This window comes from Rhinoraja longicauda, chromosome 34 (assembly GCF_053455715.1).
Source record: "Rhinoraja longicauda isolate Sanriku21f chromosome 34, sRhiLon1.1, whole genome shotgun sequence".
NCBI classification, from domain to species: domain Eukaryota; kingdom Metazoa; phylum Chordata; class Chondrichthyes; order Rajiformes; family Arhynchobatidae; genus Rhinoraja; species Rhinoraja longicauda.
In genome coordinates this window covers 20,027,803-20,045,661 of record NC_135986.1, presented here as the reverse complement: position 1 = coordinate 20,045,661, position 17,859 = coordinate 20,027,803, and the positions used below count along the sequence as shown (strand labels likewise).

The 17,859-nt window shown below is 50.1% G+C and overlaps 1 protein-coding gene and 1 non-coding gene across 4 annotated transcripts in view; one reads left to right on the top strand and one right to left on the bottom strand.

Annotated features, from left to right (window-relative positions):
- Nucleotides 1–2,154: 2,154 nt before the first annotated feature.
- On the top strand, nt 2,155–2,249 carry trnai-uau (transfer RNA isoleucine (anticodon UAU)). Its single transcript has 2 exons — nt 2,155–2,192; nt 2,214–2,249. It is a non-coding gene; the product is annotated as a tRNA-Ile (tRNA).
- A 5,858-nt stretch (nt 2,250–8,107) lies between these two features.
- Nucleotides 8,108–17,859, bottom strand: part of mta2 (metastasis associated 1 family, member 2) — a 69,142-nt gene continuing 59,390 nt past the window's right edge. For 2 of the 3 annotated variants that reach the window (XM_078428245.1, XM_078428247.1), the window contains exons 15-18: nt 16,950–17,048; nt 16,186–16,314; nt 15,421–15,452; nt 8,108–9,730 (exon numbers count right to left, since the gene is read on the bottom strand). In XM_078428245.1, the coding sequence (XP_078284371.1) occupies nt 9,389–9,730; nt 15,421–15,452; nt 16,186–16,314; nt 16,950–17,048 (602 nt within the window). In that variant the 3' untranslated portion in view covers nt 8,108–9,388. Of the gene's footprint in view, nt 9,731–11,678; nt 11,828–15,420; nt 15,453–16,185; nt 16,315–16,949; nt 17,049–17,859 lie in introns of all 3 variants that reach the window. The other variant, XM_078428248.1, reaches the window with a different exon arrangement.

Genomic DNA, 17,859 nt, shown 5'->3' with positions numbered 1-17,859 from the left:
CGCCGACCAATCGCAGCGGCCGGGGGCGGGGCTCGGGGGGCGCGTTGATTGGCCGCGACGCGCGCCCATCACGGTGACGTACAGGGGGCGGGGCGGGGCTTTAAAGGGGCCACGCCCCCTGAGAGGGGAGAGAGGGGGGGGGAGAGAGAGGGGGGGGAATAGAGAGAGGGGGGGGGGGAATAGAGGGAGAGAGAGGGAGAGAGAGGGGGGAGAGGGGGGGGAATAGAGAGAGGGGGGGAATAGAGGGAGAGAGAGGGAGAGAGAGGGAGAGAGAGGGAGAAGGAGGGAGAAGGAGGGAGAGGGAGGGAGAGGGAGAGAGAGGGAGAGAGATGGAGAGAGATGGAGAGAGGGGAGAGAGAGGGAGAGAGAGGGAGAAGGAGGGAGAGGGAGGGAGAGGGAGAGAGAGGGAGAGAGATGGAGAGAGATGGAGAGAGATGGAGAGGGGGGGGAGAGGGAGAGATGGAGAGAGAGGGAGAGATGGAGAGAGAGAGGGAGAGATGGAGGGAGAGGGAGGGGGAAAGGGAGGGAGGGATGGATGGAAAGGGAGGGGAGAGAGAAGGGGAGAGGAGGAGAGGGGAGGGAAGGGGAGAGGGCGGGGCAGGAGAGGAGGAGAGGGATGGAGAAAGAGATGGATGGAGAGAGAGAGATGGAGAGAGAGATGGAGAGAGATGGAGAGGGGAGAGAGAGGGTGGGAGAGGGGGAGAGAGATGGAGGGAGAAGGGGAGAGAGATGGAGAGGGAGGGGTGGAGAGGGAGGGGCCATGATCACAATGAATGGCGGTGCAGGCTGGAAGGGCCGAACGGCCTCCTCCTGCACCTATTGTTGATGTTTCTGTGTAATTGCCAATGATTTAATAGTTAATCAAACTCGTGGCTTTCGCAAGACTCGAACTGGGAGCGCGGGGGGGACGGGGGGGTCGATCGGGACGGGGTCAGGCATCCCGGCGACGCCACTGTAGCCGTGTGGAGGACTGCCTGCAGCCTCTGCATTGCGTTGCATTGCGTGGCAGGCTTGCTGCCGCCGCGCTGCACCATTGCAGTTCCCCACCTGTGCAACCCTCTGGAAGGCGACTCCGGACTGTCAAAGCAGCCACAGCCAGACATAAAAACACCCTTTTCCCACGAGTGGTAGTTCTACTCAATAACCAAAGTCTGTAGTCTCTTTTTTGCTGTGGTTTATTTTCACCCACATGTTTAGACCGTAATGTTGTATCCTTATTGTTTTGATGTGTTTATGCTTTATTCTTAATTGTTAACTGTATGTTTGTGTTGTCATTTGTGAGCGGAGCACCAAGGCACATTCCTTGTAAGTGCACATACTTGGCCAATAAACGTATTCATTCATTCATCCAACCTCTCCCTGTAGCTGAAACCCTCTAATCCAGGCAGCGTTCTGGTAAACCTCCTCTGCCCCCTCTCCAAAGCCTCCACATCCTTCCAGTAATGGGGGCGACCAGAACTGCATGCAACCCTCCAAAGTTGTATAAAGCTGCAACGTGATTCTATCTCCCTACTCCTGCACTCATCCCTGGAATACCTGGATAAGAGAGACACCTATGTCAGACTTCTATTCATGTTTCGATGAAGCGTACCCCAGTAAACTTGTGCACGAAAGAACTGCAGATGCTGGTTTAAATTGAAGGTAGACACAAAAACTCAGTGGGTCAGGCAGCATCTGTGGAGGAAAGGAGTAGGTAACGTTTCGGTTCGAGACCCTTCTTCAGACATTCTGATGGGGCCAAAGTAGGGTTTCGACCCAAAATGTCACCTATGCATGTCTCCATAGATAGGTGAAATCTCACCTATGCATGGCTGCCTGACCCGCTGAGTTGCTCCAGCACTCTGTGAAACGTCACCTATCCATGTTCTCCACAGATGCTGCCTGACCCGCTGAGTTACTCCAGCACTCTGTGAAACGTCACCTATCCATGTTCTCTAGAGATGCTGCCTGACCCGCTGAGTTACTCCAGCACTCTGTGAAACGTCACCTATCCATGTTCTCCACAGATGCTGCCTGACCCGCTGAGTTGCTCCAGCACTTTGTGCCTTTCCTGAGTAAACCATCATCTGCAGTTGCTTGTGTCTAAACTCAGGCTAAGGCCACTCGGCCCCTCGTGGCTGCTATGTAGGTACAGGAGGGCCCAGCAGCCTGCGTGCTCCAGTGGCGTAATCGGTTAGCGCGCGGTACTTATAGAGCAGTGCAGGCAGTGAGCAATGCCGAGGTTGTGAGTTCGAGCCTCACCTGGAGCACTGATTTTACACACAGCCTCGATTCAAAATAAAAATCCTTCCAACGCTGAAAAATGACAGATAGGTTGGCAATTTTTTTTTTTAAAAGGCAGATTATTGTCGACTTTAACCCCTGCGTGATTTATAATAAAACAACACTCTTAGTGAGCACTCCTGAATATCAAACAGAAGATTAAAAATTGAACAAAAATAGGACACAAAGTGCTGGTGTAGCTCAGCGGGCCAGGCAGCATTTCCAGAGATCATGGATAGGTGACGTTTCAGGTCGGGACCCTTCTTCACAAAACATTATCTGTCCATGTTCTCCAGAGATGCTGTTACTCCAGCACTTGGTGTTTTTTTTGTTGTAAACCAGTATCTGCAGTTCCCTGTGTCTTGATTAAAAATTGAGCCCGGTAATACTCATAGAGTCATACAGCATGGAAACAGGCCCAACACACACATGGCAACCAACATGTCCCATCCACATGTTGATTTGCCATTTGCCTGCATTTGGCCCATATCCTTCTTATATCCTTTTCTACCTTCGGTTGTTGGCTAGACTGAGACTAGGGGTGCCAACTATCTCACTCCAAAATAAGGGACAAGGTGACGTCTCCGCCCTGCGCCCCACGTGACCTCACCCAGCCAGCGGCCACGACCTCCCGCTCCACCAATGGAGGTCACCCGGGCCGGGTGGCAGGTTGCTACACAACCTCCGTTAGATGGCGCCTGGGCCTCTGGACCTACACTGTCCGGATCTACAGTGTCCGGGCCTACAGCGCCTCCCGGGCCTAAAGCGCTCCCTGGGCCTAATACGGGACAAGGGCGGTCCCGTACGAGACAAACCAATTTAGCCCAAAATACGGGATGTCCCGGCTAATACGGGACAGTTGGCAACCCTAACTGCGATTGACTCCCCTGCCCCCCAATCTTTGCACATCCCCCAAGCCTTTCCACTCACCACTTTAATTCCATGTTTCATGTATTTTGTGTTTTTATAACTGTTGGCAGATCAATTTTCCTCCAGGGATAAAGTTCCATTGTATCGTATCCATGTACCGGTCCAACTGTCACTTAAACGTGGTTTATAGAACCTGCCTCAACTACCCCCCATGGCAGCTCATTCCAGTTCTGTACTGCCATCATAGAGTCTGTCCTCACCTTCTCCATCACGGTCTGGTTTGGCTCAGCCACCAAGCACCACATCCGGAGGCTGCAGCGCATCGTTCGACCAGCCAAGAAGGTTGTTGGCTGCAACCTTCCCCCCCATCGACGAACTGTACACTGCAAGGGCCAGGAAGTGAGCGGGCAAGATCATCTCTGACCCCTCTCACCCTGGCCACAAACTCTTCGAAGCACTTCCCTCTGGAAGATAAACTCCGGGCTGTCAAAGCAGCCACAGCCAGGCATAAAAACAGCTTTTTTTCCCATCAGCAGTGGCTCTGCTCAACAACCAAAAGTCTGTAGCCTCCTTTTGCTCTGGTATTTTATTTCATTCTTCACATGTGTAAAATTATAATGCTTTATTCTTAATTGTTTACTGTATGTCATGTTGTTACTTGCGAGCAAAGCACCAAGGCACATTCCTTGTATGTGTACATACCTGGCTAATAAAATTTATTCAATTCAATTCCATACACACACCACCCTCGAGTGAAAATGTTGCCCCTCAGGTTCCTATTAAATCTTTCCCCTCTCTCACCTAAAACCTATGCCTTTTGGTTCTTGATTCCCCGACTCCAGGCAAAAGACTGTGCATTTATCCGATCTATTCCCCTCATCGTTTTATACACTTCTATATGAGGTCTCATGTGCTCCAAGGAATAAAGCCCTAGCCTGCGCAACCTCTCCCTACAGCTCGAAGGTATCACAAAATGCTGGAGTAACTCAGCGGGTCAGGCAGCATCTCAGGTGAGAAGGAATGGATGACGTTTCGGGTCGACACCCTTCTTCTTCTTCTTCTCCCTATAGCTCAGGAGCTTTGTGAGAAATGATAGCTTGACCTAAACTACAGATGTTGCCAACTCTGGGGGAAGAAATACAAAAATAAAGGGCATAATAAATGCTGATGGAGCGTCAGGTAAACCACAAAATGGCTCCCGAGCAAAACAAAATGGCTGCCTCAACTTCTCCCAAGCCTGGCCAATCTTCATTCAGAAGGCAAATACAGATCAGATTGTATGGTCATAAGACCACGTAGGTTCAGCAAGCACTAAGCGTTTAACACTACCACACTGGTGCAAGGGTTAAACAGGAGACATAACTAGGGTTGCCAACTTCCTCACTCCCAAATACGGGACAAAGGGTGACATCGCCGCCCCGCGCCCCACGTGACCTCGCCCAGCCAGCGGCCACGTGCTCCCGCTCCACCAATGGCAGCTGCCATTGGTGGAGTGGGAGCACGTGGCCGCTGGCTGGGCGAGGTCACGTGGGGCGGCGACGTCACCCTTTGTCCCTTATTTGGGAGTGAGGAAGTTGGCAACCCTACTAATTACAGGACAAGGGCGGTCCCTTACGGGACAAACCAATTTAGCCCAGAATACGGGATGTCCCGGCTAATACGGGACAGTTGGCAACCCTAGTCATAACAGTACCACGATATTTACATTTGAAGGGGTCAAATTAACCTACAAACCTGGGGTGGGAGCTGCTTTACGTCCTCATCGTCCACCCTGGGTAGTTCTACGGAACTGGCAACATTTGCAGCAAAGCTTCAACTACGGTACCCTGAAGCACCAATTGCCACTTTTGATTGTTGTAGTTGATATACGAAAGACGAAGAACCTACAAACCTGTGAGACTTTGGACTGTGGGAGGAAACCTGAGCACCCAGAGGAAACCCACGTGGTCACGGGGAGAATGTACAAACTCCGTACAGGTATTGTCCCCAGACCATCACACAAACCAACCTCCCTTCCATTGACTCCATGTACACTTCACACTGCCTCGGCAAGGCCAGTTGCCCAGACCATCACACAAATCAACCTCCCTTCCATTGACTCCATCTACACCTCACGCTGCCTCGGCAAGGCCAGCAGCATAATCAAGGACCAGTCTCACCCCGGCCACTCCCTCTTCTCCCCTCTCCCATCGGGCAAGAGGTACAGAAGTGTGAAAACGCACACCTCCAGATTCAGGGACAGTTTCTTCCTGGCTGTTATCAGGCAACTGAACCGTCCTCTCACCAACTGGAGAGCGGTCCTGACCTCCCATCTACCTCATTGGAGACCCTCGGACTACCTTTAATTGCACTTTACCTTGCACTAAACGTTATTCCCTTTATCATGTATTTGCACAATGTGAGCGGCTCGATTGTAATCATGTACAGTCTTGCCGCTGACTGGTTTAGCACGCAACGAAAGCTTTTCACTGTACCTCGGTACACGTGACAATAAACTAAATTAAACTAGGTGCCAATTGCCATTGACTGACAGTGAGCTTCACCAGGTAGTTAAAACTCTGTGTGACAGTACTCTGAGAGACCATTCAACCCATTACATCAAGGCAATCCTATTATAGCCGGTGCCCAGTGTGCCTTTCCTGGGAATTTGACTTGGAAAGGACTAGAAGGCCTGAGCTACAGGGAGAGGTTGAGCAGGATAGGGCTCTATTTCTTGCAGCGCAGGAAACTGAGGGGTGATCTTATAGTTTAGTTTAGAGATACAGCGCGGAAACAGGTCCTTCGGCCCATCAAGTCCGCACCGACCAGTGATCCCCGCACATTAACACTATCCTACACACACTGGGGACAATTTACACATACACCACCAAGCCAATTAACCTACAAACCTGTACGTCTTTGGAGTGTGGGAGGAAACCGAAGGTCTCGGAAAAAACCCAGGCAGGTCACGGGGAGAACGCACGTACAAACTCCGTACAGACAGCACCCGTAGTCGGGATGGAACCCGGGTCTCCGGCGCTGTGAGCGCTGCAAAGCAGCAACTCTACCGCTGTGCCACCGTGCGTATCAGATCATGAGGGGAATAGATAGGGTGAATGCACAGAGTCTGGGGAATCAAGAATCTAAGGACATAGGTTTAAGGTGAGAGTGGAAATATTTAATAGGAACATGAGGAGCAGGTTCCATCATGGGAGAAAGTTTCTGATCGTCTACCCTATCTGTGCCTCTGATCCAGGCAGCGTTCTAGTAAACCTCCCCTGCCTCCTCTCCAAAGCCCCCACACCCTTCCTGTAATGGGGGCGACCAGAACTGCACACAACGGGGCTTCCCAATCTATAGGAATTTATACATAAATTTTATACATAACCTACCCATTTCCTATCTATTAACCAATCTGCCAACTATGCCCATACATTAGCCACAATACAGTAAACTCAATACAGTCACATAGAAAATAGGTGCACGAGGCCATTTGGCCCTTCAAGCCAGCACCACCATTCATTGTGATCATGGCTGATCATCCACAATCAGTAACCCGTGCCTGCTTCTCTCCATATCCCCTGATTCCGCTAGCCCCTAGAACTCTGTCTAATAATCCATTGCCTTCTGTGGCACAGAATTCTAGGGTGAAAAAGTTTCCTCTCACCTCAGTTTTAAATGGCCTCCCCTTTATTCTTGGATTGTGGCCCCTGGTTCTGGACTCCCCCAACATTGGGAACATTATTTCTGCATCTAGCTTGTCCAATCCTTTTATAATTTTATACATCCCTATAAGATCCCCCTCTCTCTCATCCTTCTAAACTCCAGTGAATACACATTGGGAACATTATGCCTGCATCTAGCTTGTCCAGTCCTTTTATGATTTTATACGTTTCTATAAGATCCCCTCTCATCCTTCTAAACTCCAGTGAATACACATTGGGAACATTTTTCCTGCATCTCGTTTGTCCAGTCCTTTTATAATTTTATACGTCTCTATAAGATCCCCTCTCATCCTTCTAAACCAGTAAACGCGGGGGGGGCACCGTGATGAACAATGGGGGGCCCGGTGTGGGGTGGAGGGGGGCACTATAGTAATAGAATCCTCTGCCCTGGGGATAAGCCTACACATGTTTGTCGGTTTGTTCTTTCCGGTTAACGTGCAGTGCACACAACAGCCAGATTATAGTCGCTTCTCTTTTTCTTTTCTTTTCACTTTCAATTTAATTTTAATTCCAAGTTTTCGTGCACCTTGTTGTGTGTCCTGACTGTTGGCAGACGAATTTCCCTCTGGGGATGAATAAAGTTCTATCGTATCGCATCGTACGACGGACCTCTTTATGACGGAAGATAAGACACAAAAAGCTGGAGTAACTCAGCGGGACAGGCAGCATCTCTGGTGAGAAGGAAAGGTGACGTTTCGGGTCGAGACCCTTCTTCAGACTGAAAGTCACGCGAAAGGGAAACGAGAGATATAGACGGAGATGCAGAGAGATATAGAACAATGAATGAAAGATATGCAAAAAAAGTAACGATGATAAAGGAGACAGGCCGTTGTTAGCTATTTGTTGGTGAAAATGAGAAGCTGGTGCGACTTGGATGAGGGAGGAATGGAGAGAGAGGGAAACATAGAAACATTGAAAATAGGTCACTCGAGCCATTCAATATGATCATGGCTGATCATCCAAAAGCAGTACCCCGTTACTGCTTTCTCCCCATATCCCTTGATTCCGTTAGCCATCAGAGCTATCTAACTCCCTCTTGAAAACAGCCTGTGAAACGGCCTCCACTGCCTTCTGTGGCAGAGAATTCCACAGATGCACAACTCTCTGGGTGAAGAGGTTTTTCCTCATCTCAGTTCTAAATGGCTGACCCCTTATTCTTAAACTGTGTGACCCCTGGTTCTGGACTCCCCCAACATGGGGAACATTTTTCCTGCATCCAATCCCTTAAGTATTTAATATGTCAACGTAAATGAACAGTTCCGCATCACAGCCAGAGTGGAAAAAAAAACTTTAATTGCTTTTTTTTTACAAAAATGGTTTCCATGTCTGGATTTGTCTCTAAAAATTTCCAGACAGGCTCGGTCAAAAACGCGCAGGTCCACCCTGGGTCTGCCCGGCACACCGGGGGCTTTCTCTCCAGTGGCCGGGACAAGCTGGGAGTTTTAAAAAAGCAGAAAGGAAATAAAAAGCACAACAAAATATTATCACCACGTATCAATAACCTGATATCAAACCTGTCAGCACTTCTACCGTTCAACTCATGTTATTTTTGTTTTTTTTAAAAAAGACTCATTGCAAGTTCTTCCAAAACACAATCATTCAGAAATTCATTATTAAAGGTTTACAGTTACACCCTGGAGGGGTAAAAAGCGGAAAGGGGACGGGGGAGGCTGTGGAGCCGAACAAACAATAAAATAATTAAAAAAGAGGCGTGAATCAGACGCTATGATTTCTGTACATTGCTTTACACGCGGGTGCATTCAGCAACGCTGGCTACGGGAGGAGCAGGCCGTGAGTGCTGCCCCACACTCACTGTCCCCGACACCACAGCAGCCTGCCTGCCTGCCAGCCCTCGCTGCCCTAATCCCTGAAGACTTGGAAAGGGGGAGTGTGAGAGAAAGAGTGTGTGTGCGTGTGTGTGAGAGAAAGAGTGTCAGTGTGTGAGCATGTGCGAGACGGAGAGCGAGGAGTGTGAGAAAGTGTCAGTGCGCGTGTGTGTGTGTGAGAGAGGAGAGTGTGAGAGAAAGAGTGCCGGGGTGCGTGTGTGAGAAGAGTGTGAGAGAAAGTGTCAGTGTGTGTGTGTGTGTGTGAGAGAGAGAGAGGAATGAGAGAAAGAGTGTTAGTGTGTGTGTGAGAGCGAGTGTCGGAGTGTGAGAGAGTCAGTGTGCCTGAGAGAGCAAGGAGTTCGAGAGAGGGGAGTGTGAGTGTGCATGTGAGAGAGAGCGAGGTGTGAGAGGGGTGAGTGTGTGTATGAGAGAGAGAGAGAGAGAGAGAGAGAGAGAGAGAGAGAGAGAGGGAGAGAGAGTGTGAGCATGTGAGAGAGAGGATGAGTGTAAGAGCGTGCGTGTGAGAGGGAGAATGTCAGTGTATGCGTGTGTGGGTGAATGTGTGAGAGCAAGAGAGAGTGAATGAGAGAGGGTGTGTGAGAGAAAGCGTGAGTGAAGGAGTGTGGGAGAAAATAATATTTGTGTGGAAGTGCGAGTGTGTGCATATGTGAGAGAAAGTGAGTAAATGAGTGAGAACGTACGTGTACGAGTGATGTGCCAAGATGCTCATGAATCTGTGTGTGCGTGTGAGTGCGTGCATGTGAGAGGGGTGCAAGGATGTGAATCAGTGCTGGCTGGTGTGTCTGGGTGTGTGCGTGTGTTTGAGGTGCAAGGATGTGAATCAGTGCTGGCTGTGTGACTGGGTGTGTGTCTAGTGGGGGGGTGGGGGGGGAGCGAGAGTGTGCTTGTGCACGCATGTACACGGCGGTCGGTGTTCAGTCCTCCAGGACTATGGGGCTCTGCCAGGACCGCTGGGCAACTGGAGACTGAGGATTTCACGTTAACTTGCATACACGGTCTGCGTGCCGCCCTCCTCATCTCCGACTGCTCAGAGCTTTCCGGATCGCCCTGCAAAACAGGAGAGAGGGACATTCATTCACCAGCGGGACAGAGAGCGCGTGGGTGTGGGGTACGCTGGCCCTACCCCGCTCCGTATTGCTCTATCACACCCCCACATCACCTCTCGTGCTAGAGAACAAGTCCCCATCTTCCACTCTACCTCCTTGTGGCCCTTGCACTTTGTTTTGTTACGCACTTTCTCTACAACTTTCACATTACATTCTGCACTCTGCCTTCTATTTTGCACAGCCTGCTGTGCTCATGCATGTTACGATCTGCCCGGATAGCACGCGAGACAAAGTTGTGGGCAGGGTCAAGGGCGGTGGATGGGGGGTGATGGAAGAGAGTCTCACACTCCACCATCGTCCAAAACACAATGTGTGACACAAAGAGAAACTTTAACGAAAGGAAAGCAGAAAGCAGGCGGCCATGGTGGCGCAGCGGTAGAGTTGCCGCCTTACAGCGCTTGCAGCGTCAGAGACCCAGGTTCAATCCCGACTACGGGTGCTGTCGGTACGGAGTTTGTACGTTCTCCCTGTGAGCTGCGTGGGTTTTCTCTGAGATCTTTGGTTTCCTCCCACACTCCAAAGATGTACAGGTATGTAGGTGAATTGGCTTGGTGTATGTGTAAATTGTCCCTAGTGTGTGTAGGATAGTGTTAGTGTGCGGGGATCACTGGTCAGCGCGGACTCGGCGGGCCGAAGGGCCTGTTTCCACGCTGTATCTTTAAACTAAAAGAAGGAGGATCGAGCAAACCCATGAAACTGGTTGAATGCCACGCGGGCGAGGCCGCAGACGATGTGATGATGCCAGTTCGCGCCCACGCGGAGGTACACAGGTGCCTCTGCAAACTCTGCCCACAAGCTAATGACAGTGCAGTGCCGGCTAGCGACCAACTGGAGGCGGGAGAGGACCAGAATCACACTAGTGCTGTCGACTGGTGTGCTGACACCGAGCGAGCAGCCCTCAGCTCTGGTTCAGGTTCAGTTTTATTATTGTCATGTCTACCCAGGCACAGTGAAAAGCTTTGTTTTGCATGCTATCCAAACTGATGAGATAATACTACACATAAATACAATCAAGTCAAACTCAAGTACAACAGGTAGAGCAAAGGGGGAGATACAGAGTGCAGAATATAGTTCTCAGCATTGTAGCGCACCAGTTCCAGGGACAAAGTCTGTGGCAATGAATTCCAGAGATTCACCACCCTCTGACTAAAGAAATTCCTCCTCGTCGCCTTTCTAAAGGAACGTCCTTTTATTCTGAGGCTGTGCCCTCTGGTCCTAGACTGTCCCACTAGTGGAAACATCCTCTCCACATCCACTCTATCCAGGCCGCTCACTATTCAGTACGTTCCAATGAGACCCCCCTCATGCGCCTAAACTCCAGCGAGTCCAGGCCCAGTGCCGACAAACGCTCATCATACGTTAACCCAAGCAACCCCCAGGATCATTCTTGTAGACCTCCTCTGCCAGCACATCCCTCCTCAGATATGGGGTTGTCCAAACTGCCAGAGGAGGTAGTTGAGGCAGGTACAATTACAATTAAAAGACTCTTGGACAGGTACATGGATAGGAACAGTTTAGAGGGATATGGGCCACATGTGGGCAGGTGGGAGTAGCGTAGATGGGGCATCCTGGTCAGCGTGGGCAAGTTGAGCCGAAGGGCCTGTTTTGGTGCTCTATGACTCTGGAGATTATTTATACCCAAGCAGCAACTTCGACTTCAAACCCCGCTGGTCGGAAGATCATTAGCAGTGAATCCAGTTTTCTTTGGCCTGCTCTGAGACAATGTCCCACCTCCTTTTCTTTCCCATTGCCGCCCCCCCCCAACCCCCCCCCCCCACTCTCAGTTGACTGGTTCAAGGAAGCCGAGGATCTTTGCACTCCTTCCCATCTATCTGTCGCCATCTCCACCCCCCTCCCCCGGCCCACCCCTTCAATCTCATGGTACACACCTGGTACGGTCTGTTGCCACGAAGACAATCGGGTCGGGGGCATCTCCAGGGTTCAATTTTTGCCGCTTGAATGGTGCCTCAGTGCTAACTTGGTCTGTCTTCATCCCCGAAGAGAAGGGTCTGTTGCTGGACAAGTGGGGGCTAGCAGTCTGCAACAATCACAAGCCATTTCACCGCCATTAGACTTTCCTCATCTCGCCACCTCGAAAGGGACAGATTATCGAGACTACGTACAGGGTCATGGTGAGCGGAGTGAGCTGGCTGGAAGGCGCCCTGCACCACACGCCAATGGTTTGCTTCATTCCCTCTAGCGTGTGGCAGGACTCCCCAATCAAGAGTAACACCTCACAGGGAATTGCATGCCCAGTCTACAGACACAAGATGCTGGAGTAACTCAGTGGGACAGGCAGGATCTCTGGAGAGAAGGAAAGGGTGACGTTTCGTGTCGAGACCCTTCTTCAGACTTCTTCTTCTGAAAAAGGGTCTCAACCCGAAAAGTCAAGTCTGAAGGTCTCAACCCGAAACGTCAAGCCTGAAGACGCCCAAGTCTGAAGGTCTCACCCATTCCTTCTCTCCAGAGATGCTGCCTGTCCTGCTGAGTTACTCCAGCATTTTGTGTCCATCTTCGGTGTAAACCAGCATCTGCAGTTCCTTCCTATGCCCAGCCTCACCCTTACTGTGTTTGGACAAGAGGGTTAACGCCATGCATCACATTAGGACAGATAAAAGTGGCATTTTGTCCAGATTGTTCAACACAAAGTGAATCGGATAAAACCAGGCCGAGATATCCCAGAACTAGGACAGCGATTAGGCCAACAAAGGGGAAAGGAAAAGCGTGTGAACTCCATTGACTGGCGATTAAATAATGCTCCCAGGTCTACACTGGGTCTTGTTACAGGATCTAATCCAGCAGGAAAAGACACGTGGGAGAATGCGGAGCGCAGCAAAGCAGGGGAGCAATTGTTTTCTAGCTTCATTCATGAAACTCCGGCTCGAATTTTCAGAGTCCCCGTGCCAGATTCCCCGACAGGTAGAAATAGTTGCTCATTTCCTGTATCAGTTCCCTTAAAGTCTGCGGAATCTCTGTGTAATGTACCCCCTGGAGTCCAGGTAAATTTGGCAAATCTGAACTCCATCCCCTTAAAGGCCAATACCTTCTCATGTAGAGGTACCGGTGAAACCCACGCTGACCCATCTAGCTACGAACGCCATGTCCACAATGCTGACCTTCTACTGCGAGCACTGTTATTTACGATTCTCTGTCTTTAATAAAATGTACCGATTTGGTTTTATTTTAAGGCTTGTATTATTGTATGAATCCCACTCTGCACAGTCTTGTCCAACACTGCCAGGGCAGGGACAGGGAGTGCACGCGTGGGGCAGTGAGGCCAAGCCTCCACAATTGAATCAAAGCTCGATGAGCTAACAGTGCCAGCACGGGAGCAGAGCTGGAGTAGAGAATGAAGGCTGAATGAAGATATAATGTGGAAACAGGCCCCGGTCCACGCCAACTAGCGATCACCCGTTCACATTAATTTAATGTAAAAACAAATAACTGCAGATTCTGGTTTATACAAAGGTTCACACTGAAGAAGGGTACTGACCCAAAATGTCACCTATCCGTGTTCTCCAGAGGTGCTGCCTGACCCGCTGAGTTACTCCAGCACTCTGTGAAACGTCACCTATCCATGTTCTCCACAGATGCTGCCTGACCTGCTGAGTTACTTCAGCACTCTGAAACGTCACCTATCCATGTTCTCCACAGATGCTGCCTGCCTTTGTACATTCTCCCCGTGACCTGGGTGGGTTTCCTCCGAGATCTTCGGTTTCCTCCCACACTCCAAAGATGTACAGGTTTGTAGGTTAATTGGCTTGGTATAAATGTTTTTAAAAATTGTCTCTACTGGGGATAGTGTTAATGTGCGGGGATCGCTGGTCGGCGCGGACCCGGAGGGGTGATAGGGCCTGTTTCCGTGCTGTATCTGTAAACTGTAACAGGAGCCCCGTTTGCAAGGACCGCGGTTGGAGACAGGCAACAAGCCCGCACCCCTCCGCACGGTAGCGTAGACTATCAGGTTGCAACCACACCACACTGTGAGCGGCTGCATGCATGCACACCACCTGTGCACTCAGCAACCGCGAAACCAGATACAAGGCAGGGCGGAAACATTTTCCGTCAAGTGAGAATCGAGTTGCGCCTGAAGTTACACGGTGTGAACGTGGTGCACTGACAGCTGCGGAGCTTTGATCCTTTATGAAAGCACCAGCTCACTTCAGCTGCAGAACATGAAGCACCCAATCATGTTCTACACAGATGCTGCCTGACCCGCTGAGTTATTCCAGCACTGTTAACAGGACCTCTCTTCAATAAAAAGACACAAAGTGCTGGAGTAACTCAGCGGGTCAGGCAGCATCTGTGTAGAACATGAATAGGTGATGTTTTGGATCATAAATTAATTTTCATTAAGTTATTGGAGGAGCAGAATTAGGCCATTTGGCCCATCAAGTCTACTCCGCCATTCAATCAAGGCTGATCTATCTCGCCCTCCTAACCCCGTTCTCCTGCCTTCTCTCCATAACCCCTGACACCCGTACTAATCAAGAATCTATCAATCTCTGCCTTAAAAATATCAATTGACTTGGCTTTCACAGTCTTCTATGGCATTGGAACTCTTCTTGAGACTGATTGTGGGGGGGGTGGGAGTGGGGACAGAAAGCTGGAAGAGACCCACTGGACAGCTGCCCGAGCTGCTGAGGTACTCCAGCATTTTATCCTTTTTTGTAAACCAGCATCTGCAGTTCCTACATTTTATCTCTCTTCAATCAATTACTGTAAAGGCACCGACAAGAATTGCTGCTTCTGTGTTAATTAGATCGCATTTGACAATCTTTTTCCAACTGGGCTGAGGGTTACACATGTTGGCCGGGAAGCCACAAATCTCTCAGGAACTGCCTGCCCCTCCACTCCCCCTCTGCATTGTACACAAGGAATTTGAGGTGAATGCAGGTGCGTGTAAAACACTACGACAGTTGTGTGGACACACTGACAAGGCTTGGCTTGTCCTCCAGAGTGCACATGGAGAAGCGGCGACTAGCACAAGGGTTCAGAATCACCAGGAGTTTTGTTCAAGTTGAATGAGTGGGAAGGTCGGTCAGATTGAATTTTAACATGGATTGTTTACTCTCGAACGTTGAGGTCACCACTCAATGTACAGGTGCTCCTCAACCTCCGATGGGGTTCCGTTCCGAGAAATCTATCATAAACTGAAAATATCGTAAGTCGAAATGCATTGAATACACGTGATCGCGTGGCCGGAAGCGAGCGGCGGCTCGCTGCCGTTTGCACCATCGCAAAGTCGAACTATGGTAAGTTGAAGGCGGGGAGCATCTGTAGTGTCACCGAGCTGCACTGAAGGACAGTGTAATGGGGCTGGACCGGCCAGGCAACAGGGTGTTGGGTGAAGGGATAGCTTGGGACAGGGCTGGGCGTTGAACTTTCCCATCTCCCCCACACTCAATAACTCCATTGAATCGCTTGCACTGTCACAGGCTCAGCAATGCATGGGAACTGCACCGCGTTAAAGAGTTCATCGTCAGAAACCCGTGGGAGTTGTGATACTGAGGGGGCGAGACTTGATTCATCATCTACTTCCTATCATCCTGCTACCAGGTTGTTTTCCAGGTCAGTGTACAAAGGTGTCAGAGAACATTGTGCAGTTACATGTACAGTTGTCACACTCACCATCTGTCTTATATGAACAGGACTTGGTGCTCCTGCAAAGGGAAAAAAACAAGAAAAAGGAAATCAGCGTTGTTAGAAAAATAGATCAACCGTGAAAGCTGAACAGGCAAAACCGCCCCGCATGTATCTTCAGATTAATGTCTGATACATTCTGAACAGACCTGCCAAGTGGAATGCAGGCAGAAAATGTGAAACTTCCCATATTGGTTGTAAAAACAGAAAAGAAGCACACTGTCTGAATGGTGACAAGAGTGTTTAATTGTCATGTGTACTGCTTTAAGGTGAGAGGGGCAAAGTTTAAGGGAGAAGTGTAAGGCAAGTTGTTTTTTTTACACAGAGGGTAGTGGGTGCCTGGAATGCGCTGCCGGGGTGGTGGTGGAGAGTGGGGTTTAAGAGACTTTCGCATAGGCACATGGATATGCAGGGATTGGAGGGAGGTGGATCTTGTGAAGCCAGATAAGAGGTGGTCGGCATCGTGTGTTGGAAGGAACTGCAGATGCTGGTTTAAACCAAAGATAGACACAAAATGCTGGAGTAACTCAGCGGGACAGGCAGCAACTCTGGAGAGAAGGAATGGGTAATGTAAGGATCTCGAGCTGAAACGTCACCCATTCCTTCTCTCCAGAGATGCTGCCTGTCCGGCTGTACTCCAGCATTTTGTGTCTATCTCTGGTCGGCATCATGCTTAGCCCCAACGCTGTGGGCCGAAGGGCCTGTTCTTGTGCCGTGCTGCTCTATGTTCACGGACCCACATTCACAACTTACCCTGAACCCCGTTCTGTTTGTTGAAGGTGCGTTTCCCCAGCAAGGACACTGTTCCACGGTTGATGTTTAGCAGAGTTCGGTTTGCCTCGCCCCCTTTCAGGATCCTTGGCTTCATCAGGCCTCGTGCCGCTGCGGATCAAACGTACTCGGCGTGAAACACAACAAAGCGCGGGAAAACCTTTAGCCTAACACGTGACTGCGTGGGTTTCCTCCGGATGCTCCGGTTTCCTCCCACATTCCAAATAGATGTGCAGGTTTGTAGGTTAATTGGCTTCTGTAAATTGTCCCTAGTGTGTCGAGTAGAACTAGTGAACGAGTGATTGTAGGTCGGCATGGACTCGGTGGGCCAAGGGCCTGTTTCCACACTGTATCACTAAACTAAACTAAACTAACTGATGAAGGTCTCGACCCGAAACGTCACTGATACCTTGTCTTCAGACATGCTGCTTGTCCCACTGAGTTACTCCAGCATTTTGTCTCTATCTTAAACTAAACTTCAGCATGTGAAACGGAGCATTCCCTTGCTCCGTCCAACAGACGCGCGAGGATTTTATTTCCGACACTGTGCTGTGCTCGGTTCACTGGGCTTGGCCCTCTCCCCATCTGAAGCATGCACCACCCCTTTGGTCGAACACCAAAGTCCCTCCTGCATCTAGATTGATTGTGGCGGGGGCCACGTCTTGGCTGCAGGCTGTCACCTGGTTTGCTCTCCCGGCTGCTGGGAACGGGGCAAGCTCTCTCTCTCCTCTGTAGTTTAAACCTACCTAACTCGCCCAACTCCTTCATGATGTTGGCTAGCGTCGGCCGAGGAGTGGGCCGGATCCTGAGTGGTTTGGTTGCTGCTTTCGGGAGTCGGACAGCACCTGTGTGGAAAACAAGAACAGGAGAGGGCCGTGAAATCTCAGAGCAGAAACTGACCGATCTCTGTGCATTGGGCACCAAACGACATGAATCTAACATGGCTAGAAGTGCAGACTGCAGACCGACCGTGAACCTAATTGCAAGTGCTCCTGGGAGACAGGCTGGCTAGTTCGCCAGCACGGGGTGGCGGTGGAAGGATCCGACAGCATGGCGCTGGGCCAGGCTGACCCCTACTGCATCGATCCAGCGTCGCCACGGCACCGGGTCTTCATGTGTGATTACAAGACATTGCACATCTCCTTGGGGAAAATGTGGACTTTCCAGAGACTGGGAAGTTGCAAAACGGCACGGGAATGTGGCAACACTCTGCATGCTGTTCCAGAAGAAGATCGAATGTGCTTTTGCACAACAGGCATTTCACTATAATTGCTGCATACATGACAATAAATAAACTGACTGTGGTTCTAAACAAGCCTGATAGAAGTGTATAAAATTATGAGAGGCATGGAAAAGATAGACAGTCAGAAGCTTTCTCCCCAGGGTGGATTAAATACTAGAGGACAAAGCTTTTAGGTGAGATGGACAAAGTTTAACGGAGATGAGCAGGGCAAGTTTTATTTTTACACAAAGGTGCCTGTAACGTACTGCCGAGAGTGATGGTGGAGGCAGATACCATAGTGGCTTTTGACGCCTTTGGACAGGCATGAGGAAGTGCAGGAAATGGAGGGATATGGATCACGCGAAGGCAGATTAGTTTAATTTGGCATCATGCTCATTGTGGGCCGAAGGGTTGCCAACTGTCCCGTATTAGCC